We start from the raw sequence: 22,615 nt of genomic DNA, 5'->3' as shown, positions 1-22,615 counted from the left end.
GTGCAATATGCTTAACCAAGTATCAAGTTCACCCATGAAAGAACAAAACACATTGATGTGAGGTACCATTTTCTGAGAAGTGAGAAGAGGATCAAGGTAAACAAAGTGGGGACTGCATATAATCCAGCTGATATGTTTACCAAGCCGGTTCCGCAGAGCAAGTTTCAACACTGTTTGAACTTGCTCAATGTTAGAAGATGTTGATTGCCCTTGAAGGGGCAAGGCCTGAGGCAGAGCAGGTCACATCTGGGTATTCAGTGTAATGCATCTGTTTTGTTTATCTGGGCATTCAGTATAATGCATCTGGCACATCTGGTATTTAAAGTATATCTGGTGCATCTGGCTATCTGGGAAAATATTCAAGTCAAGGTGGAGATTTGTTGGTTTCTTTGCCTAGAATATTCTTTTTGAGTGTTTGTCCCTAATAGGAAGTGAGCAAGAAAAATGTCTTGACCTGACCCTATAAATAAAGTACTTGGGTGTTAGTTTTCTCTTGAACTATTTTGAGTATCTGTAATCCGTGTTAACGATTATAGTGGAATATTTTTCAGTGGCTCTGCCCGTGGATTAGTCAGCACTTTTGCTGGATACTACGTTAAATCGGGTGTCACTTTCATTCTGTATTTTACTATTATTATTATCATTGTTCTCGCATCGGTTATAACATACACATTTCATCAATCTTCTTTTAAAATCAACAAGGCACCATAATAATCCACGCCATAAGGTATAATCCACATGTATTTTTCATTCCTCTCCCTACTCTCTCTTTTTTTCATTAATTTTTTTTCTTAATATATATATATATATATTATTTTAAAAATTATCTATATTAATTGAATTTATTATTAAATATTAATTCAAGATATAAACATTTTTTTTTATAAATGAACTACCTTCATAATTTTTATATTTATATATAATATTACATATTTATTTTATTTAAATATATATAATATTTTTTTATAAATGAACTACCTTCATAACTCTTATATTTATTTATATATATATATATATATATATATATATATATATTTATATATATATAACAAATATGTAATATTATATATAAACAATCTTTTTGTTATAAATACAATTGATCTCTATTTCAATTATTTTTTCTTAGTAGATTATTTGACTCAAAATAATCTTTTAGCAGCTAACATTTCTTAGCTCTTCTCAAAAATATTTCTTAAATTTAATGTGTTGGTATTTGGATTTCTCCGCGATTTTGATATGATCATCAACCTTGGGTTGCGATGTTTGAGGCCTTTAAAGCTTGTGGAAGCCCTTTTGTAAATTCTAAGGAGTTCTTCATATATTTAGTAGATATGTGTAGAATTGCATACTTGGAGGAATTATAAAATTGAAGAGGTATAGGAAGAAATTTCGCCTTATGCTCGTCAAAGGAACTGTTCGCTTGGTCCCATTGAAAAGGAAATTTTGTACCCTCATTGGTGAGGAACACTAGATTGCTAGAGTTTGGAAAAAAAATCGCAAATCAAAAAATTGAATATTGAGATACTTCGCATGAGAACAAGACTATAGCATTTTGGTGGCTACCTTTAAAGTTTTTTATTTTGCATAACTTTTTATGTGGAGCGTTATAATATAATGTCTGTTTTATATATAATAAAAATAATATATTTTTTTTATTTTAAGTGTATGTTCTTATAACTATTGTTAAAAGTATCCTAACATTTTAAATCTGTTTTTCCATAATTAAATAGTATGTTTTTTTTCTTTTCTTTTTTATGGAGTTAATTTTTGTTAAATCTTTATTTATTTATTTATTGAAATGTGTACATTTTTTTTCTTTAGTTTATAATGACCATATATGTTTATACAATTTTTTTTAGATTTAATATTTGAAGATAGGTTTATCTACAAATTCTTTGCAGGTTCAATATTTAAAGATATGTTTATAAAATAAATGGACTTGTTCTCTAACCGTGGTTGTCGTTGTCTAGATAGGGATAATGTCATTTTATAAATACATAAACATACCAAATTTAAGATTATTTTGATAGTTATTTTAAAATAAATAAATATATATATATATATATATAAAGTTTTTATAAATAGTAATATTACATATTTATTTATTTATTTATATATATATATATAATTTATTCATAAATATTTCATATAATTTACTTATATTATAAAACAACTCCTAATAATTAATTTCTTTTTTTTATTTTTTTTTTCTAAATTATATATATATATATTATATATTTTCTATTCATATAAATATATTCTATTTAATTAAATTAAATATTTTATAAAAAATTTATTTCTATTTTTTGGGTACAACCTAGGATATCCTACTATTCTATAAAAATGCATGTTGATAATGCCAAGATATTAAGTTTATATAATTTTATTTTATTTTATTAATATTTATTATAGGTTTTTTTTTTTTTTTTTGTAATATTGGAGAAATATTTTTTACACCTAAATTATATTTTCTTTTGTAATAAATAACTCATTAGCTTACATCTATGACATTTCACTTTAATTTGTATCTTTTTAGTAATAGAAGGAAGGTTAATTACTCATATTTATTTTTTTATTTTTATGTGAGACACAGTTTCAGTTCTACCTGAAAGTTGTTTCTAAATTTATTTGTTTAAATAGGCGTTTATGGAAACTCGAATTTACAATAGAGTTATGATTGTTATGTATTATTATTATTATATTATATAATAAGATAGGTGTATGTGGTATAAATATATAAGGTATAAGTTGTATAGATGTATAAATTGTAAAGAGATATAAATAATATAGGGCAGCATAAATTGTATAGGTTATTGATGTTTGGTATTAATTATAAGAAATTGTATATGATTTATAATTTTGTGTTTAGTATATATTATAAGAATGTAGTATAAGTTGTATAGATATTAATTTAAAATTTTAATTATTATTATTATTTTAATTATTTTATATTTATTTATATTATAAATAATATTTTTTATTATTATAAATTATTGTACTATTATTTAATAATTAATGTAAATTTAATTAACATATAAAAAAGTTAATTATAATATAAATGATAAATTATATTTATTTAATTTAAATATTATTAATAATTATAATAAAATAAAATTATTATTTATAATATAAGTAATATATATTAAAAATAATTAAATATAATAATAAATTAAAACTAAATAAAATATATTTAATATATTATATAATAATAAGATATATAATATTAATAAAGATTATAATGAGAAATTAAAAATTAAGTGATATAAGAAAAGTGTTGTAATTAAGAGGACTAGTTTACAATTTTATACAAAATATCAGGTAGATATAATTTATACCAATAATAAAATCTTAATAAAATATTATTGATATAATTTATACATACTAATAATGTTATACCTCCTTGTATATCAAACAAGGTAGAAGAAAATTTCCTACTTTGTAATCTCATCGGTCACATTGATTTATGTGTGAATCGGACGGAAAGGAAGAGTGAAAGGGGACAAAGTCATTTATTTCATACTATAGAGCATTTGAGTTGATTACAACTAGTAAAACTAATATATATTTATTTTATTTATATATTTGTTTTAAAAGGTTTCAATCTAACATATTCAATTAGACCATTTTCACTCAAATATAACTTCTCAAATTCAAAATGGAGTAATTGTGAAATCAGTAATTCTTTACAACTTACAAATTTATTTTCAAATATATTTTTTTATACATATTTTTTAACCTTTTTAATAACTAATTATAAATTTATTAATTTTACAAATTAAACCCTAATATTTTCAAACTCACACCCATTAATTTTCTTTTTGATAAAATTAATTATAAATCAATAATTTATACACATAATAAACAAATTAAAAATCATTAAATAAAAAAATTACATAAAACAAACATTATTAAAAAAAATAAATAGCACTAAATAAACAAAAATTATAATAAACGAGAATATTATTAAAAACTCAAACATTATTAAAAAGTACTTCGTACACACAAAATAATCGATGTATCAATTATCAAAATTGATGTATTTCTCCCACAAACGATTAATTAATGCATTATGAAATGCACGTTGGAAGAAATAATTTTAATTACCAGATTATTAATAATATTTTTTTTTTATAGATTGTCGTTAATTTGTATTATTTATCTTGTATTTTTAATTATGGTGAGAAATGTAATTTTTAATTTTAAGTATTTAGTTTAGTAATTTAAATATTTTTTTAATTTTGTAACTTGTAATGAATTATTATTATTATTATTTTATATCTTTTGAATTATTTCCATAAAATTGTTCGGTTATTTTTTAGTTTTTTTTTATTATTGTTGTTCATTCCAACGAATTTATATATTTATAATATGTAAAAAAATATTAGTAAAAAAATATATGATAAAAAATTTAATATATAATAAATTATATAAAAAAAATAAATATATAAAATAATATATATAATAAGTTAGGCAGCTCACTCATCAGGACAATCAATTTTATTATAAAAAAATAGTTAAATTTATGATAAAAATTGAGAATTTTATCATAAAATGTTATAGCCTAGTTATTTAAGAAGAAAATGAAAATTTTAATTTGGTTATGATTCAAATCTTATCAAAAATAATTTTTTTTTGTTAATATTTTTAATTAGACATAGAGCAACAACCAATAATCTACCTTTTTTCTATCTCGGGTTAGGCAGTTCAAAACTTGGGGCCAACTCTAATTTATAGGGATAGAAAATGGTGAAAACTCATTTTGAGTTTAAGTTTTAATACTCATTTTGAGAGATAGTTTGAGTGTGAGTTGGAGATAATCTTAGTCTGCAAAAATACAATTGAGTGAATTAAGTTTATATTCACTTTTTTTTTTAATTAAGTTTTTTAAAATAAGAAATTCATTTCATTTATTCACTTAATTGCACAAAAATAAAATTTAGTGATAAATCTTTGATAAATATAATTTTTTACACAGATTATTCTGCTACTAATTTTACACATTTAGTTTGCTCCATCCCATTTTTTTTACTATCTAATAGTTTAATAGTCATTTATATTTGTATATGCAGAATAAACTAACAATTTTAATAAATAAAGTTTGGTTCGATGATAAAAAAAATGAGTGTATTTAAAGCATTAAGAGATTTTTCTTTTTAATAAAAGGCTTACGCCATTAATTAAAAAGACCCGAAAAGGGTTAAAGAAATACGAGAGCTGAAATTGATCTTACCACAATTTGCTCAAAATCAACACATGATAGCCATGAGAAATCCACAATTGGCCTAAGAAACGCACATGGACATTAAATTAAAGTACAAAAGTGAATAATAAATGAAACTAGCAACCAATAAACTAAAACAAGACGATATGAGTTAATTTCCTCGGACTCATCTCTCTTGTTTTTGCCCTTGTTCTTTCTTTTCTTCTTTTTGTCACCCTTAGGTCTTTTTGGGATATATTTTCGGATAGAGTTTCGGCTTCTTCGTCTTCGCTAACTTCTCTTGTCACTTTTTTCCTTTTGGGCTTGAGTTTGGAGTTGATTGTATGAGTTGTTTCCCTTAAAGTGGTTTCTTTGACAATAGTGCGGCTTTATTTGGTTTCGGAGCTCATGGTTTCGAGATGCTTTGACTTTTGCTATCATCCACGTCAACGTCGGGCTTTTCGAACCTAATTAGTGGGTAAAGGGCCTCGGTTTCAAGCTCGATGGGATCGGGATCGGTTTAGTTCTCGTTCACGTGTTCGTTGTGTCTTTCATTTGCTTTGAGGATTTCGATATATGATTTATTGATCACATTGACATTCTCTTGTTCAGGGGTGGCCACAGGATTTTTTTCTTTTCCCCGTCCTCTTTTTCCGATTGCTCGTACATGACCTCAATGGTGGCCATGTTTTCATTCCGGCATCTTAGCTCGAATTTTTTCGATTTTGTATTCGTTAAGTTGATCACAATACAAATGCGGGAAAACGTGACCCGTTCAAACGAGCCAAAGTCGGGATCGAGCTTAAACGACTTTTCAATAAAACTCATCTTTTTATTCTAAAACCCAACAATCCTATTACCAATATAGTCAATCATTTTATTAATTAAAATACTAAAATTATTATCTACTTATATATTTATTTTATATTAATAAAAATTATTATTATATATATATAACATTTATTTTATTACATTATAAAATTTATTTTAATATAAATTAAATAAAATTTTATATTAATTATATTAAATAAATTAAATTTATTAATAAAAATAAAACTATAACCTACTGTATTATCTAATTAGTAATTTATAAAATTTAATAGCAGTGATTTATAAAATTAGTAATTATTTAAATTTTTATTTTTTTATTAATAAAAATTAATATTAATATATGTATAATTTTTTAATATTTATTTTATTTTATTATATTTTAAAATTTAGTTTAATATAAATTTAATTATTTCATTTAAAAAATATTATATATATATATATATATATGGAGAGAGAAAGGTATATTAGGTATAAAAATTAATAAACCTGGTTTTTTTTTACTAATTCTATCAAACAAAACTTAAAAAAAAAAAAAAAAACTAGTATTTATCCAAATAACCTTGAAATCAAACGTGCTCTAAGTGTCTTCAATATTTGTGTGGTGACTCAAAAATTATCTTAAAAAATCAAAACAACATGCATTGAGTACATTAAATTTTTAATTAACTTGTCATTTTATAATTCAACAAATAAAAAATATATGTTTAAAATAAAATAAAATAATAAACATAAAATAATAAGCATATGTACCTATTTATAAATTAAAAAAATTGTGCCTCGTCGAACTACATCTCCATGTAGGGACAGATTTTATGATATTTGGTAAAGTTTGAATCCATAACCAATTTAAAACTCTAATTCATTTAAAAACAATTTTTTTTTAAATACAATAAATTTAAGTAAATATCTCAATAATCGAAATAAATAGGCTGCCCTGGAGAGTGGGAGTGGGAGTGGGCTGCCCTAGCCCGCCAGGACTTGCCGGGCTTCAGCCCACTATATATATATTTTTTACTTTTGACTTACCTTAATTTCTTAAATATTTTTAATTTAATTTATTATTTATTTAATTAATTATTAAAAAATAACATAATTTACCTTTATTATTCGTTTTATCTAAAAAAAATTCTCCTTATTTTTAAAAAAAAGTCCAGTTCAATTTTTTTTCAAACTCACCCATTTTAAATTTTTAAATTCGTCTGACTAAATATAGTCCCAAATACGTTTAGAAATTAATTTTTTTATTTATAAGATTGATATAGACTAAGTTTCAACTCCAACTCTATAATTATTTTTAAATAGTCATTATTATTATTATTATATAATGTTTTCCTTACTTTGACCATCTCACCGGCTAATTAAGTCTATTGTTACGTGTGAATGTGACGAGAAGAAAAAATGAATGTGGACTAACTGATTTATTTCATACCACGAGCATTTGAGCTGGACTAAAACTAGTCAACTAATATATTTTATTTATATATTTTTTAAATGTATTAATCAAACATATTATATTATGCATGGATTAATTTGTTCAACTATCTATTAGTTTAAAGACTCTTTCCCGACTAAACGATTCACGTGCTAATCAACTACAATTGAAATAATTTGTACACATCTACATAATTGTGAATTTTGTTTTATATCTTTTTAATCTGAATATATGCATTATTCTTTATTAAAATTCACATATAAACTATACAAGAAACGACTTACTTAGGTCCGTTTAAAAATCGTATTTCATTTCTAGAAAAAAAATATGACGACAGACCTTCCTTGACACGATTTTCAAGAAGAAAATTGCACGAGACTCACAATGGGGATCAAAAAACCCTCTTATGTAGGTAAATCGAGCCCTTCTCTTCCCCTACCCTAAAAAAAAGTAAAAAAAAAAAAACTTATTTGGGAAAATTTATGGGTAAGAAGTGAGAATTCAAAATAAAGTATTGACGAATGCAATAAAACACATAACATTGGCCCATTTTGAAGAAGTATGGTCACTTTAGATTCATGAATGACACTCAAGATGGGGACACTTTGATGGGAAAATATATTCTTTAAATCAGAACTCTTTCCCAATTAATTGAATATAAGAGATGAACAAAAACATAATGAAATAAAACGACAATGCAATACAAGTTTTAGCATGAAAAATCTCTCTTCAAATTGAGAGTAAAACCACATGAATAGTCAAATCACTTAATAATCAACTATCATCAAAAAGGTTACAAACAAGAGGTTCACTATAGATATAAATTAGATTCACTAATGCATCAAGATCACACAACAATTTTAGCAAATAACATCGAAAAACAAAAAGAGTTAGATTAACCAACCTTATCAATACTGTAATTCTTGTTTCACTTCAATTGACTTAAAAGACCCAGAAAAACAGATCTTCACCGTATAGAACGTAGCCCCAGAAATAACCAACAAGCTGTCAACGTTTGAAGTCGATGAAACGGTGCAAACTCTGACAAATAAAAATCTTCTTCAGTTGCTATCTCAAACCCTTGAATCTGTTTTTGTTCTAATTTCTCTCTTGTTGTTCTAAAAACCTGAATGAAAAATAATGTTCTTTCACATTATATACTGTGAGCCAAAATAAAGACCACACCAAGTTGGGTAACTTCAACTAAGAGGACAAAACCCAAACAATTCACTATGGATCAAATGGGATCACTTTAGATTCATGAATGACGACTCAAGATGTGGACAAGTCCAATGAAAGATGATATATTGTGTCGTGGTAGCTGAAAAAGATAACCAGAACGAGAGAGATTGCTCTCAACAAGATTGATTACAATGAAGACGGATAGAACACTCTCTTTTGACTTGACCCATAGTTTGAGAATAGTCCGATCATTTTCAATTCTGTTAGGCATGGAGACAATATATTGTACATTAGAAATGTTTGGGAGAGCTATCATCATGACATCCTTCCATAGACGAGCTAGAGAATTAGAATTTTTTTAAAAAAAATTGATGATAGGAACATTTTTGAAAAATAGAAAGGACAAATGAATCTCAAATGTGTAGATTTGTCATATCAGTCGCATCAATTCAAACTTTTCATCAAGTACCTAAAAGTTCGGGTATCACCTAATGAATCTCAGTAATACTCCACAAAAGATTCTAAATAATAGTCATCCTTCGACAATGCAAAAGTAAGTGAGTTATCGATTCAACATTTCCGTGACACATACGACTTGTCGAAGTAATATAAAATCCTGAATTATTTTTTAGAACCACTGTTTATGAGATTTAGATAAAAAAAAAATATGCAAAACAATACTTAAGTTATAACAGAATTAGACTATAGAATTGCACTCATTGACAATTGTAGGAGAGTTCCAATCCTTTCAACAATTGGAACATTTACACGCTAGATAATCTTTTAGAGTAACTTTTATTAATTTTTGAAAACTGTTGAGTTATTTTTGTATTTTACTATTTACTATAGTATAAGCAAATATTTATTTTGGTATCTACCGTTTCTTTTAATTGAAGTTATAAGTATATACATATAAAGTGAAAAAAAACAGCTATAACCCACCAGCATGTGATGAAAATGAGGTGAAGTTTCTTCTCACAGTCAATGCTTTTATTAATTTGGTCTATCTATAAATATCATTAAACCAACAACCATTCTTTCTTGCCTTTCTCTTCTTTTTCCTCTCCTTCTTCAAATCAATTACACTCTCTCACTGTGTGTGTTTTTGTGATCTGGCTAAATGGAAGCAAGATTAGCAGAAGAAGAAGACAATAAGATACAATCTGTGGGTGATCAGATATTGATGATGAAGAAGAAGATCATCAATGGAACTGTGACTTTGATGAAGAAGAAATTTCTTGATTCCAATGAAATCATTGCGTCTGTTCAAGATCGTTTTGATGAATTGATTGGTCGTAAGGTCTCTTTTCAACTCATCAGCAGCTCAAGTTCTGAACTCATCAATGGCGATCCTCATCATCCATCTGGTACTCTTTCTCTCTCTCTCTCTTTGAAGTTAATAAGAGCTTGTTTGATATTTGTTATTTTATTTTCTCTCATTTATCAATTTTATATATTTAAAAGATAAAATGATCATTAAAATTTTAAAAAAAACTATTTTAAAACATCTTAGTCCAAACAAAACCAAAAAGATCAAATAAGCTATAATGCCTTGTTCAATGGAGTGGTTATTGTTTTTCTTGTTTGTGTTTGTTTTAAATTTTAATTCTAAAATTAATTTATTAATTTAATTATTTAATCAATCATTTTATCTATTAAAATTATTCTTTACTTAGTTTTTAATATAAATTAATTATTAAGTAATATGTTAAGAGTAGAAGAAAATGGATGAGAACAATTTGATCAAAAATATTGAAAAAGGTATTTTTTTTTTTTTTGGGAAAAACCCAAGTAAAAAAAAATCATTTATCAAACGAGGCCTTAGAGCATCTACCAAAAACTAAATATTTACACAATTACCCTCATCTGAAATCATTAAGTAGAACTTTCTAATCAAATAAAAATATTATTTAAATTGGTTACTTTTCTAATTCTTGTTCAAAGATAAGTAATGGAGAAAAAGAATACTAATGATTCTTGAAAGAGGTAAATAGAGAAACCACTCAAACTTTATAAAACAATGGGCTTTGTGTTTTGGAGAATAAATAAATAAATGTTTGTATTGAAGAAATGAGAACTAAAAGAGAGTGTGATATTATTATTTTTTTATCAGTCAATTTTTTTGAAATTATATATATATTATATTATTATTATTCTAATTATCATAAATTTTAAATATAAAAAGACATTTTTTAATTAAAACAATTAAAATTTTAAATAACTTACTTCTTATCAAATATTTTATTTGTAATTGAATTCCAAAAAAACTCTTAAATAACAAGAGACTTTTACAGCTTGTTTGGTTTTAGTTATTTAATTTTTATTGTTTGGGATTTTGTCCACTAGTTTGGTTCAATTTATAAAGACAAATAAGTCATATTGCATAATAAATTGATAAAGTAATTTTAGTTAAAAAAATTTGGAATTTTGTCCACTGATTTGGTTCGATTTATAAAGACAAATATGTCATATTATGTAATAAATTGATAAAATGGTTTTTAGTTAATAAGTTACCGTGTATAAATCAAATTAAATATACATGCGTTTTCAGCTAAGCAAATAATTTGAATACTATTTAATAGTACCTTATACAAATAAGCTTAATCAAATTAGTCTTAATTTTATTTATCATTTTAATTTAAATTTGAAAAAATAATATTTTTAAATATATAACTTAGTTAACATAAATTTATATGGATGTATATATTTCTCTAAATGGACAAGAAAATATTGAAAATAAATACAGTTATTTATACATCTTTTTTCCAAAGATAAAAAAAAAAAAAAAAATCAATTATAAAGCATCTTGTGACTTTTGTAGTTTTGTATGTGTTGTTTAAAAGTGTCATTTTTTGTTTTTATATTAATATGGTTTGATTATACCAAATAAAAATATATTTATTTATCAATATCATGGATCAATCAATAACATTTTTATGTCAAACAAAAATAAAAGTACTCAAAATAAATAAATAGATTTCTAATGTGATAATAGAATTACGAATTTATTCAATTGCTATAGTCATAAGAGACCTATAAAAGAATAAAATATGAAATTTGAAGCCAATTTTAGAAATTAGAGTGAGATGTCTATGGTCACAAAAATAGGCACATAGCATGCCCAAAAAGCTCAAATAATTGATACATTTATTTTAAAGTTGGCAAAATGTATACTACTATGAAGTGGAATTTTTTTAGTTTAGTATTTTTGAAAATTGAAATTTATATATATATATATATATATATATATATATATATATATATATATATATATATATTCCCAAATGGTGTTATTTGTTATAAAAGAAGACAAAAAAAATTGATCAAAAATACAAATATAGTAGTAGAACACCACTTTGGAGACTTATTTGAAAAAATCAAAAATTGATCTTGTATCTGATCAATCAATTCACTCACTCACCTAAATACTAAAATACTTTCTGCTTGTCAACATTTTAAAAATAAATCAAAGATTTATTTAAATAATTTCAAATTGAAAAAGCTCAAAGTTTTAAATTTAATGTGAAAAGCAAAAGGAATCAATTCTAAATGTTTTGTTTTGTTTTGTTTTTGTTGTATAAACAAATGAAGGTTATAAAGGAAAGATTGGGAAGGCATCATTTTTAGAAGATTGGGCATCAAAAATCACACCTTTAACAGCTAATGATATCTCATTCCCAATTACCTTTGACTGGAATGAAGAAGATATGGGATTGCCAGGAGCTTTCATAATTCAAAATTTTCACAGCAATGAATTCTACCTTAAAACACTCACACTCAAAGATATCCCTGGACATGATCATCCAATCCACTTTATCTGCAATTCTTGGATTTACCCATCAAAGTGCTATGAAAATGATCGCGTTTTCTTCACCAATCAGGTACTATAACCAATTTACCTTTAGCCTATGTTATGTATATTGTATAGTACTTTAGATGAACATTTTTGGACTTACAATTCAAATTCTTATTTTACAAACTTGTGTCGTGAAGACTTATCTTCCAAGCCAAACACCATCTCCATTACTTTATTATCGAGAAAAAGAGCTAGAAGTGGTTAGAGGAAAAGGAAGTGGAATACTTCAAGAATGGGACCGTGTTTATGATTATGATATCTATAACGATTTAGGGGATCCTGACAAGGGTGATAAATATAATCGTCCAATTCTCGGAGGCTCTTCATCTTATCCTTACCCACGTAGATGTAGGACAGGTCGTCCTCCAGCAAACAAAGGTTGGTTTTTATTGTTTTTACAAATTCATGAGATAAAATACTCTTATAAAAAATAAACTAAAATTATGTTATTTGAACAGATCCTAGATATGAAAGCAGGCTTTCAATCTTTAAGAGTTTGGACATTTACATACCTAGAGATGAACGGCTCAGTCATTTGAAGATGTGTGATGTGGTGGCATTCGGTTTCAAGACTATTTTTCAGTTCGTTGTTCCTGGATTTGAAGCTTTGTTAGACACAACCCCAACCGAGTTTGATAAGTTTGAAGATATACTTGATGTTTATCAAAAAGGGATCAAGATTCCTGATAAAATATCATCTTTAGTTCGTATGATTAAAGAAGAAATCCCTTTTCAGACGTTTAAAGAGTTGCTAAGAACAGATGGGGAGCGGTTTTGCCATTTTCCAGTCCCACAAATAATTGAAAGTATGAAACTAGCAGCAATTATAACATTCTTTCAAATATATTTATAATCTTTTGTCATGTCTTTTTTCTTTTTATAAATATGCAGATGACAAATCTGCATGGAGCACAGATGAAGAATTTGCTAGGGAAATGTTGGCTGGATTAAACCCTGTTGTCATAACCTGTCTCCAGGTAAAACAAATTATTATTATTACACTTATAGTCATGATCTTCCACTTTAACTTAAAGGAAAATAAAATCACGATTTTTGTCACTTAAACTACCCTAGTAAATTAAAAGTTATTTCTAAATTAGTTATAAGCAATTCAATTGTCTTTTTGTGATTGGCTGCAGGAATTCCCAGCAAACAGCATGCTGTTAAAGAATAAGGAGCAAATTGTGAAAGATTTGGAAGGCTTGTCAATAGATGAGGTAAATGAATTATCATCAATATTCTTCCTATTAATGTAATCAATTCCCTTAATTATTTATTGAACAATGAACAGGCTTTAGAAAAGAAGAAGCTCTTCAAATTAGATTTCCATGACGCGTTTATGCCATACTTGAACCGAATAAACAGTAGCACGTCGACAAAGATATATGCAACAAGAACACTCCTCTTCTTGAAGAATGATGGAACATTAAAACCACTTGCCATTGAACTAAGCCTGCCTAACCCAAATATTGAAAATGAAGAAATAAGCCAAGTTTATATGCCAGCTGAAAATGGGATTGAAGGAACTATATGGCAGTTGGCCAAGGCTTATGTTGCTGCAAATGATGCTGGCTATCATCAACTTATATGCCACTGGTTTGTATATATAATATGAATAATATGATGAAAGATTATAAATTTAAATGAGAAATGAAACTGATGTAAAGATTTGCTTTTCTTTTTTATCAACAGGCTTCACACACATGCTGTAATGGAGCCAATTATTATAGCCACAAACAGGCAGTTAAGTGTGGTTCATCCAATTCACAAGCTCTTGCACCCACATTTTCGCGACACCATGAACTTAAATGCCCTTGCTAGGCAGGGACTAATCAATGGCGGTGGACTTCTAGAGAGAACTATGTTTCCTTCACAATTTTGCATGGAAATTTCATCTCTTATGTATAATGATTGGACCTTTCCTCATCAAGCCCTTCCTGCAGATCTACTCAAGAGGTATTAGAATAACTAGCATTCTTTGGGTACATTAACATTTTTTCAATAGTCCTTGTATGATAAACCTGAACCGATGACCTTGAGGACATGAGTTTTGTGTGACACCGGGTGTAATAACTCGAATTCATAACCTTTAAGGACATGAATTATGCACTTTATCACTGATCTCCACACTTTTAATCCTTTTAACATTTCCATTTTCATGAAACAGGGGAGTGGCGGTTGAGGATGAGAATTCTAAACACGGTCTACGCCTTCTGATAGAGGATTATCCTTATGCTGTCGATGGTCTTGAGATTTGGTCAGCAATCAAGACATGGGTGAAAGACTATTGCTCATTTTACTATAAAACCGACGACATGATTCAAGAAGATTCCGAGCTCCAATCCTGGTGGAATGAGGTAAGAGAGAAAGGCCATCCCGACAAGAAAGATGAACCATGGTGGCCTAAAATGGAAAAACAAGAAGACCTGATAGAAACATGCACCATAATAATATGGGTAGCTTCTGCCCTTCATGCAGCCGTCAATTTCGGACAATACCCATATGGCGGTTACCTCCCAAACCGGCCTGCAATGACCAGACGTCTGTTGCCAGAACCAGGAACAGATGATTATGAAGAGATGGGTTCGAAACCTGAAAAGGCTTTTTTGAAAACGGTGACTTCACAGTTGTTGAGCATTGTTGGGATTTCTTTAGTGGAGATACTGTCGAGGCATTCGGTGGATGAGGTTTTCTTGGGGCAGAGAGAGAACATGAATGATTGGACAAGGGATGAAGAAGTTTTGAAAGCGTTTGAGGAATTTGGAAAGAAGCTTCTAGAAGTGGAAGAGAAGATAATGGGTATGAATAAGGATGGGAAATGGAGGAATAGAGTTGGACCGGGGAATGTTGCTTATACTTTGCTTTTGCCATCAAGTGAAGTTGGTCTTACTGGTAGGGGAATACCCAATAGTGTCTCCATGTAGTATTACAAAATAATTACTATTTACTATTTACTATTTACTAATCTTATGTGGGTTGGAACTTTGAAGGAAAATAAAGATATTTGAACATGGGTACTTAATTAATTTATATCATGAACACTTTGTGAATCAAATTATGTGAAACAAGTGTGCTCGTTGTGTATGTTTGTTAAATTACTATAAAACATATTAAGCATTTTTAAACAATTTATTTGTTCCTATAGTGTTATTTAACTTAGTTTAGTGTGATTAATTCGGTATGTTATTCAAAATAACTTTAATATTAATATATTTTATCAAAAAAAATAAACATTATACTAGTTCATATAGTAACTTATAATTATTTATTGCATTTTAGATTAACAAAGATTGAACAAACATATCCAAATATTAATCCCCCTTCTCTTTTTGTAGCAGATGTATAAAAAAAACATTATATATATATATATATATATATATATATATATATATATATATATATATATATAATTATAGTAGCTTATAATTAATTAATTATTGTGTTTTGAATTAACAAAGACTGAGCAAACATATCAAAATATTAATCTGCATATCTTTTCCCCCATCGATCCTTTTTTGTAGCAGCTGACAACCATTGTAACAATGGGTTATCATGTTTCCACTGTCATGATCAACAAATGCTGAGGGTCCTTTTCCTTTGGTTGGCATGGCCCGACTAAACCTGTCATTTCGGGCCATTGAGAAGGAAGTGAGCCGGCAAGGTTTCGGTACAATTTTGTTTCCTCTTTCTTCTTAGATGAACTCTTGTCTTTCACTTCATAAGTGTTCACCTTCTTTTGTTCTTTTTAATTTGTGCATTTGGGCTGATGCCTTGCTCCCTTAGTTTCATGCTCAAATGAGTGTTCTAGTGATTTTTGACCCCGTTATCAGTTCGACCTGCAAGTCGTTCAGCAATGAATGACCATCGGTTACCTAGCAGATATCCCCTATCAGTTTGACCATCAGTTTTTCTCGAAAGAAAAAACCAAGAGTTGTCCTAATAACTCTCGGGTTTATTTGAAAAGGAAAAAACTGATAGTTTTCTAAATATCTCTCGGTTTTTTTTTAAAGTGAAAAACCGAGAGTTTTCCCAATAACTTTCGGGTTAATTTATTTGAAAGGGAAAACCGATAGTTTTCCAATGCCTCTTGGGTTTATTTGAAAGGGAAAAATCGAGAGTTTTCTAAACAACCTTCGATTTTTCCCTTTCAAGAAAAACCGAGAGTTTTCCAAACAACTCTCGGTTTTCCTCTATCAAGAAAAACCAAGAGTTTTCCAAATATCTCTTGGTTTCTCTCTCTGGTATCTAAACCGGGAGATTTATAAAATCTCTCGGTAAACACTCAATTATTGTTACCGAGAGTGATAATACCGACGAATACCGAGAGTTACCCAACTTCTCGGTATTATGTCTTTATCGAGAGATATAGGGCCATTACCGAGAGATTGTACCCTCAGTAATGACCATTAGTGGTTTGGTCTCAAGTAATTAATCCTTCAAGAACCTATTTATAAATGGAAACCAAGTAAGTTTTTGTTTTTGTTTTTCAAATGAGAGGAAAAAGGGAAGGGTTACTTACCAGGTTTGTTAGGTAAGGATTGCCATTTGCCTTCACCATGGAGTTGTATGTAGTTGGTGAGCAACGTGTATGCCAACCCACCATCCCACAAGGCCACAACAAATAGCTAGTCCTTCCCATAATTCTTCTCTCTATATAGGGTTTGCTAACTAGATGATGCCCTTAATTATAAGCTTCTTAATTAAGATCTTCCACCTAGCCATAGCCAAGAGGAGGAACTCAACTTTCTTATGGACATGCGTCAATTGAATTACAAGTTTTTTTTTAATGATTAACTTTTAAAAACACAATGTCAAACTTGACTCTTAATAGACTTAATTAAATTTAAACTTTTGAAAGTTAATGAGAAATATATTTAAAATTTATCTGTTAATTTAGTAAATCTACATTATAATATAGATATATCAATACATTTCTAAAAATGAAGATAATTAATTAAATATAATAATAAATATTTTTAAAATATCAATAAAAAAAATAAGGTGTGAAGTTAAGTATATTTATCTTTTATTTTAAAATTTTATTAAATAATTAGTTTAAAACATAATTCTATATATTAAACTTTTATCCTAAAATATCTTATAATATTAAAAAAATTATTATTATTTTAAAAAATAGTACGGTAATAAATAAATTTTAAAATAATTAATTAATTTAAAATAATATTTTGACACATTTAAATAATTGATAAATAGTTATTATTTTAATTAGTTGATAAATAATTGAAATTATTAGACGCATTTATTTCTCCATGAACATTCTTTCTATCTGCCCTTCTCCAAAAACACAAATTAAACAATATCAGTCATTTTGTTCCATAATAAATAAAATATGTTATTATTTTATATATTACACCCTTTAAATATTTATATATAAAAAAATCACTTTTTCAAAAACATATACCAAATAAGATTAATAATTAACAAATTATCCCATTAATAATTAACTCACTTTTTAATAACCCTATATATATAGGTCAAGGTCTTATGTTTGTAGGCAGTTAAGGTGCATTTTATTTATTTATTTTGACAACTTAATTAGCTAGGTCTTGTTTGGATCCATTATGGGCCTCAACATGAATACTTGGTTTGGAGCTAGTATAAATTGGGTAAGATTTGTGTCACAAGCATAAATTCTTAAACAGCACATGAACTCTTACCTAAATTTGGCAGAGAAGTTGGTTATATATATGTGGTTTGTAATAGAATAAATATTGAAACAAATAAAATACTATTTTATACCATTTTCTCATATGGATCATCGGACCCATGTGTAATATTTATAACATATTGTGATTGGGATTGAATAACTAATTTAAGAAATTTTCATTTAGATTCTATCCATATTTAAATATTTTCAAGATGAACTATATGTAAATGTCATCGGGTAAGAATGTAATTTTTTTGCTTTTCTTTTTTAAGTAAAAAGACTTAAAAAATATTGTTATATATAAATAAAATAATAAAAAATTAAAATAAAAGATATTTTTAGTGTTTTGGTTAATTAATTTAGTGACAAAATTAATGAGAGGAGAGTGAAATGATGTTTAATTTATTTAGGGTTATTTCAATAACCCGAACATTTCTTTAACCTATAAACTAATTTATATTGGTAACATTCATTAAACCTTCTTATAATTTCAAAAATAAAATACTTTTAAATTATATATAACTTAATTATTGAGAGTTTGGTCAAGAGTTTAATTTTTCACGTTTAACAATTAATTATGTAATAATATGTTATAGTAATTTTGCATATAAAAAACTATAATCAAACACATTTTGTGTTTAAACATAGTGAAAAAATGTCATTACAGAGAGTAAAAAATGTCGGTATTGACCATATATCTGTCGGTATAACTAAATACTGAAAGATTAGAAAGTTGTCGACATTCGTCGATATAACGACTTTTGGTAAATCTTTTTAGGTGTTTCCCGAGAGATTCGTAAATTTCTCGATATAGCCACTAGAGAAATATATTGAAGGTCATTCGAAAATCTCTCGGTATTGCCCTAAGAGAAAATACCGAAGGATTTTAGATTCTCTCTTGGTATTTATCCCAAGAGAAAATATCGAAAGTTATTATATTATCTCTTGGTATTTCACACGAGAGAAATACCGAGAGATGGTCTATTATCTCTAGGTATTGTCCCTGAAAATGGCTCAAATAAGCCGTTCGTTTTTTAAGCAACCAAACTCTGTTATCAGTCGAACCAAAACATATACAATACCATTCATAAACAAAAATATCATTATATTTCTAAAATTCTGAACCACCAAAACGTTTACAAATGTTTCAAAAAAGAACTACAATGTACTAACTAGGGGTGAAAACCTTGTCATTAGATATGCAATTTATTGTTTATATTGTTCCATTTGCGCATCCATCTCCACCTCCCTCCGTCGTAATTATGCATCCATTTCCGCCTCCCTCCATTTGCGGTGTTGACTGAAATTATTTTTCACAAATTATAAAATATTTTTCAGTTAAATTCAATTTTTCTTATGAAAAAATTGAGAAAGGTTGTTAGAAATTGTAAGCTAAAGTTTAACCTAAACGATCTATTTTTAATAATATTACCTCCGGGGGAGAGGTATCCAAAAACCCGAGTTAGATGGACTTGAAAAAAAATTGGAATGGACTTTAAAAATAACGAAAAAAATTATAGATAAAAGTAATTTTTCGAGGTGGGTTTCAGCTCACCCAAGCCCCTACATAGATCCGCATCCTGATTACCTAATTATAGTGGTTCAGTAAAAAGAGTCGACACTGGACGCGCCAATTAAAAAAAAATATATCAAAGTGATCCGGTGAAAAAAGTCCCGTCTCCATAATTAAAAATAAAAAAATAAAAAATATATGTATATTATTAAAAAATGAATATCAAATTTAATGAAAGTAGAAAGAAGGCTATTTTCTTTTAAAGACCTAACCGGGGCAGAAGAACCCAACCCAGTAGGGTTAAGCCCAGTCCCTTCTCTCTTTTTTTTTCACTCTCTCTTTCTATCTCTTCATTTCTTCGCCATAGCCTGATAGCCCTAGTCGTCTTCTTCTTCAGTTCTTCAACGTCGGCAGTCGGTAGCACCATAGCTAGCAGGACTCAACCTCACGGTCCTCACAACTCACCAGTCAACTCAGTAAGTCGGCCCTGATTTCCGTCCAGCCTCCAGGTACCATTTTTCGACTTTCACCTATCATTTTGATCTATTTACGAGTTGATTTCCAGACTCTTGTATTTTTCTTTAACTGTTAGTATGTTAGGTTAGTAAAATTCAACTACTTAGGTATTAGTATGTTAGTTTATGTTAAGAATGTCTTAGTTTAGAAATTAGGAATTAGATTCAATGTAATTTCTGAATGCTATATCCCATTTGTAGAAATGAACAACTTGTGATAACATTGTTGGCCTCTATCTAGCATTGGATGCAAAATGGAAAATTTAGGTAGATATATGCTATGTATTCATTCATTCATTCATTCATTCATGATTCTTTCTGTTAGATATGCAAAAAGGAGAACAACCCTTATTCATCTTAATCAACAACCAATGCGAGCGAAAAAAAACAGATTGTTCTTGTTGGTCCCCCAAATCTTTCTTTCATCAATCTATCTCAAGCATACCCTTATTATCACACCCTTTGATCAATATATTATGCTCTGTTCTCAATGAGAAGAGATGTAAACATGGTAACAATTGAGAAGGGTGAATTTTAAATTGGGGTATAGTTTGAGGAATTATGTATGGGTTTAAGTATATATTTAATTACAAAGTCAATGAGTATTTATTTTTCTTGGGTGTTTATAATTACAAGCAATGTTGACTAGTTGAAAAGATGACAGGATTAGTTGCCCATATGGTTATAGTGTAGAAAATATGTAACAATGTTAACTAAATCTCCTCACTAGAAAGGTTTTCAGTTATCAGAAATTTGGTGGTAATTATGATATATGATTTTATTGTATTCATTGCCTTATATGATGGGAATGTGTGCACAATGCTTACTACCAATATAAAGTTTTATTCATTCTATTTCTCCATGTTGTTGCTTGATTCTTTTGTTTTTTGTAAGATCAATTAATTTCTTCGTTTCCAGATGTAGTAATAATTATGCGATTAAAGATGCAATGTTGGGAGTTTGAAGTTTCATGCAACATATCCAAAGGCCAAAAATCAAATCTTGATAGATGTTTCATTTGGTGTCTTTGAAAACCTAACTAAAATCACATAAAAGAAGCACATGTTAAACGGTTTTAACCCTTTTGACATATTAGAGCACAATTTGCAGCTGACTCAACAACTAAAGCTGGGTGCATTGTCACATCAGCAGCAATTCATATAATCCCTAAGGAGACCTGACAACATATGTGATTTTGAATATTTCTGTTTTTGAAAAATGTGATCTGATTTATCTACTCCATCTTCTAAATTAACCCTTCTAGTTTTTTTCTTTTCTCTAACTTACATGTTCAACTGTTTCAATCTCTAGTGTTGTTTAATGTTTATATAAATTGTAATAATTAAAATAAAGTTATTGTTTTGTCTACCTCCTCTCAAAATAATGCAGGTAAGGGGTGCATTATTAGAAGAAAAGATAAATCAAGCAGACAGTAACAATGGTTGAAGTATTGTGGTCCCTTCTCGGGGCAGCAATTCCTGCAATGGTTGCAGGTCAAGCTTTCAGGATGAAGAGAAGGCGCGACGAAGAAGAAAGAATGAAAACAGGACGCGGAAGAGAGAAGACCTCAGACGATATATTTGTGTGTGAGCGTGTGTGTACTTCGAATAGAATGCTTAAGAAGGTTGGGGCTTTCTCAAAGGACCCAAATCCAGATACATGTGTAACTGTTTGTGGTGTTTCTGAAATTGATGCCTGTTCTGACGCATGTGCGCGCACGGTTTGTGTGAATCAGCATCAAGTCCCTAACTGGAATGATGTCTGCCTTAGGAGATGTCAAAGTGAATGTCTCAAACTCTCTCTCACTCGTTCATCTTAGAACGATATGCAACATTGCTTATGTATGATCGGGATTTTTTTGTAGGCAGGGAGGAATGAATGATGTTATCTATTGAAATGTAAAGGGTTGTCTTTTTTATAAAGCTCAACCCTTTTGATGTTTTCTTTCTTTCTGTTTGATGTGCATTTTTATGTAACTTTGTTACTAATAATAATTTTACTGTATTTTGGGCCTGTTGTTTCACAAAGAAAATAACATTTGTTGTTGAAATGGATATTTAGTTTCCTTTCAAGCACAAAATGATAAATTATCTGAAAGTCTTCATAAAACAACATTCTTTGCTAAGTATCCAAGTCTTGAGGACTTGAATTTGGACTTCATGCCCCTTGAAAGCATGAATAAAATGTTAATATTGAGTGTCAAGTTTTCTAACAAATACATTTTTAAGCATTCAAACATTCTTCTTATTAAAATTATTATTATTTCTTCAACCCCTTTCTCCAATGTAGGATGTTAGATTCCAACATTCCATAAGCTAAGAATGTCACTCTATGACCAATAACAAATTTATGTAATGATAATTCGAGCTAAATTTTACTTAAAACGTTTTAAATGAAAAGAAAAATTATGTTAGTTTT

At 27.9% G+C, this 22,615-nt stretch overlaps 2 protein-coding genes across 2 annotated transcripts; both read left to right on the top strand.

Moving 5' to 3' along the window:
* Positions 1 to 9,704: 9,704 nt before the first annotated feature.
* Positions 9,705 to 15,551, top strand: LOC124919119 (probable linoleate 9S-lipoxygenase 5). Its single transcript, XM_047459279.1, has 9 exons — positions 9,705 to 10,012; positions 12,237 to 12,526; positions 12,639 to 12,879; positions 12,960 to 13,307; positions 13,393 to 13,478; positions 13,641 to 13,718; positions 13,793 to 14,097; positions 14,194 to 14,457; positions 14,669 to 15,551. The coding sequence occupies exons 1-9, from the start codon at positions 9,766 to 9,768 to the stop codon at positions 15,423 to 15,425; spliced, it is 2,616 nt and encodes an 871-aa protein (XP_047315235.1). The 5' UTR covers positions 9,705 to 9,765; the 3' UTR covers positions 15,426 to 15,551.
* Positions 15,552 to 19,967: 4,416 nt separating this feature from the next.
* On the top strand, positions 19,968 to 22,201 carry LOC124921909 (uncharacterized protein At5g64816). The gene is made up of 2 exons (XM_047462616.1): positions 19,968 to 20,191; positions 21,587 to 22,201. Exon 2 carries the CDS (start codon positions 21,636 to 21,638, stop codon positions 22,014 to 22,016), a length of 381 nt encoding a protein of 126 aa, XP_047318572.1. The 5' UTR covers positions 19,968 to 20,191; positions 21,587 to 21,635; the 3' UTR covers positions 22,017 to 22,201.
* The last annotated feature ends 414 nt before the right edge of the window (positions 22,202 to 22,615 follow it).

This window comes from Impatiens glandulifera, chromosome 1, assembly GCF_907164915.1.
Source record: "Impatiens glandulifera chromosome 1, dImpGla2.1, whole genome shotgun sequence".
Classification (NCBI taxonomy): domain Eukaryota; kingdom Viridiplantae; phylum Streptophyta; class Magnoliopsida; order Ericales; family Balsaminaceae; genus Impatiens; species Impatiens glandulifera.
The sequence above is the reverse complement of the archived record's forward strand: the minus strand, read 5'-3'. Positions and strand labels throughout refer to the sequence as shown.

Excerpts from the sequence above, each read along its gene's own strand:
- LOC124921909 (XM_047462616.1), top strand. The coding sequence starts at position 21,636 with ATGGTTGAAGTATTGTGGTCCCTTCTCGGGGCAGCAATTCCTGCAATG.
- LOC124919119 (XM_047459279.1), top strand. The coding sequence starts at position 9,766 with ATGGAAGCAAGATTAGCAGAAGAAGAAGACAATAAGATACAATCTGTG. Across the intron at positions 10,013-12,236 it reads CGATCCTCATCATCCATCTG|GTTATAAAGGAAAGATTGGG; the intron begins GTACTCTTTCTC and ends AAACAAATGAAG. Across the intron at positions 12,527-12,638 it reads GCGTTTTCTTCACCAATCAG|ACTTATCTTCCAAGCCAAAC; the intron begins GTACTATAACCA and ends TGTGTCGTGAAG.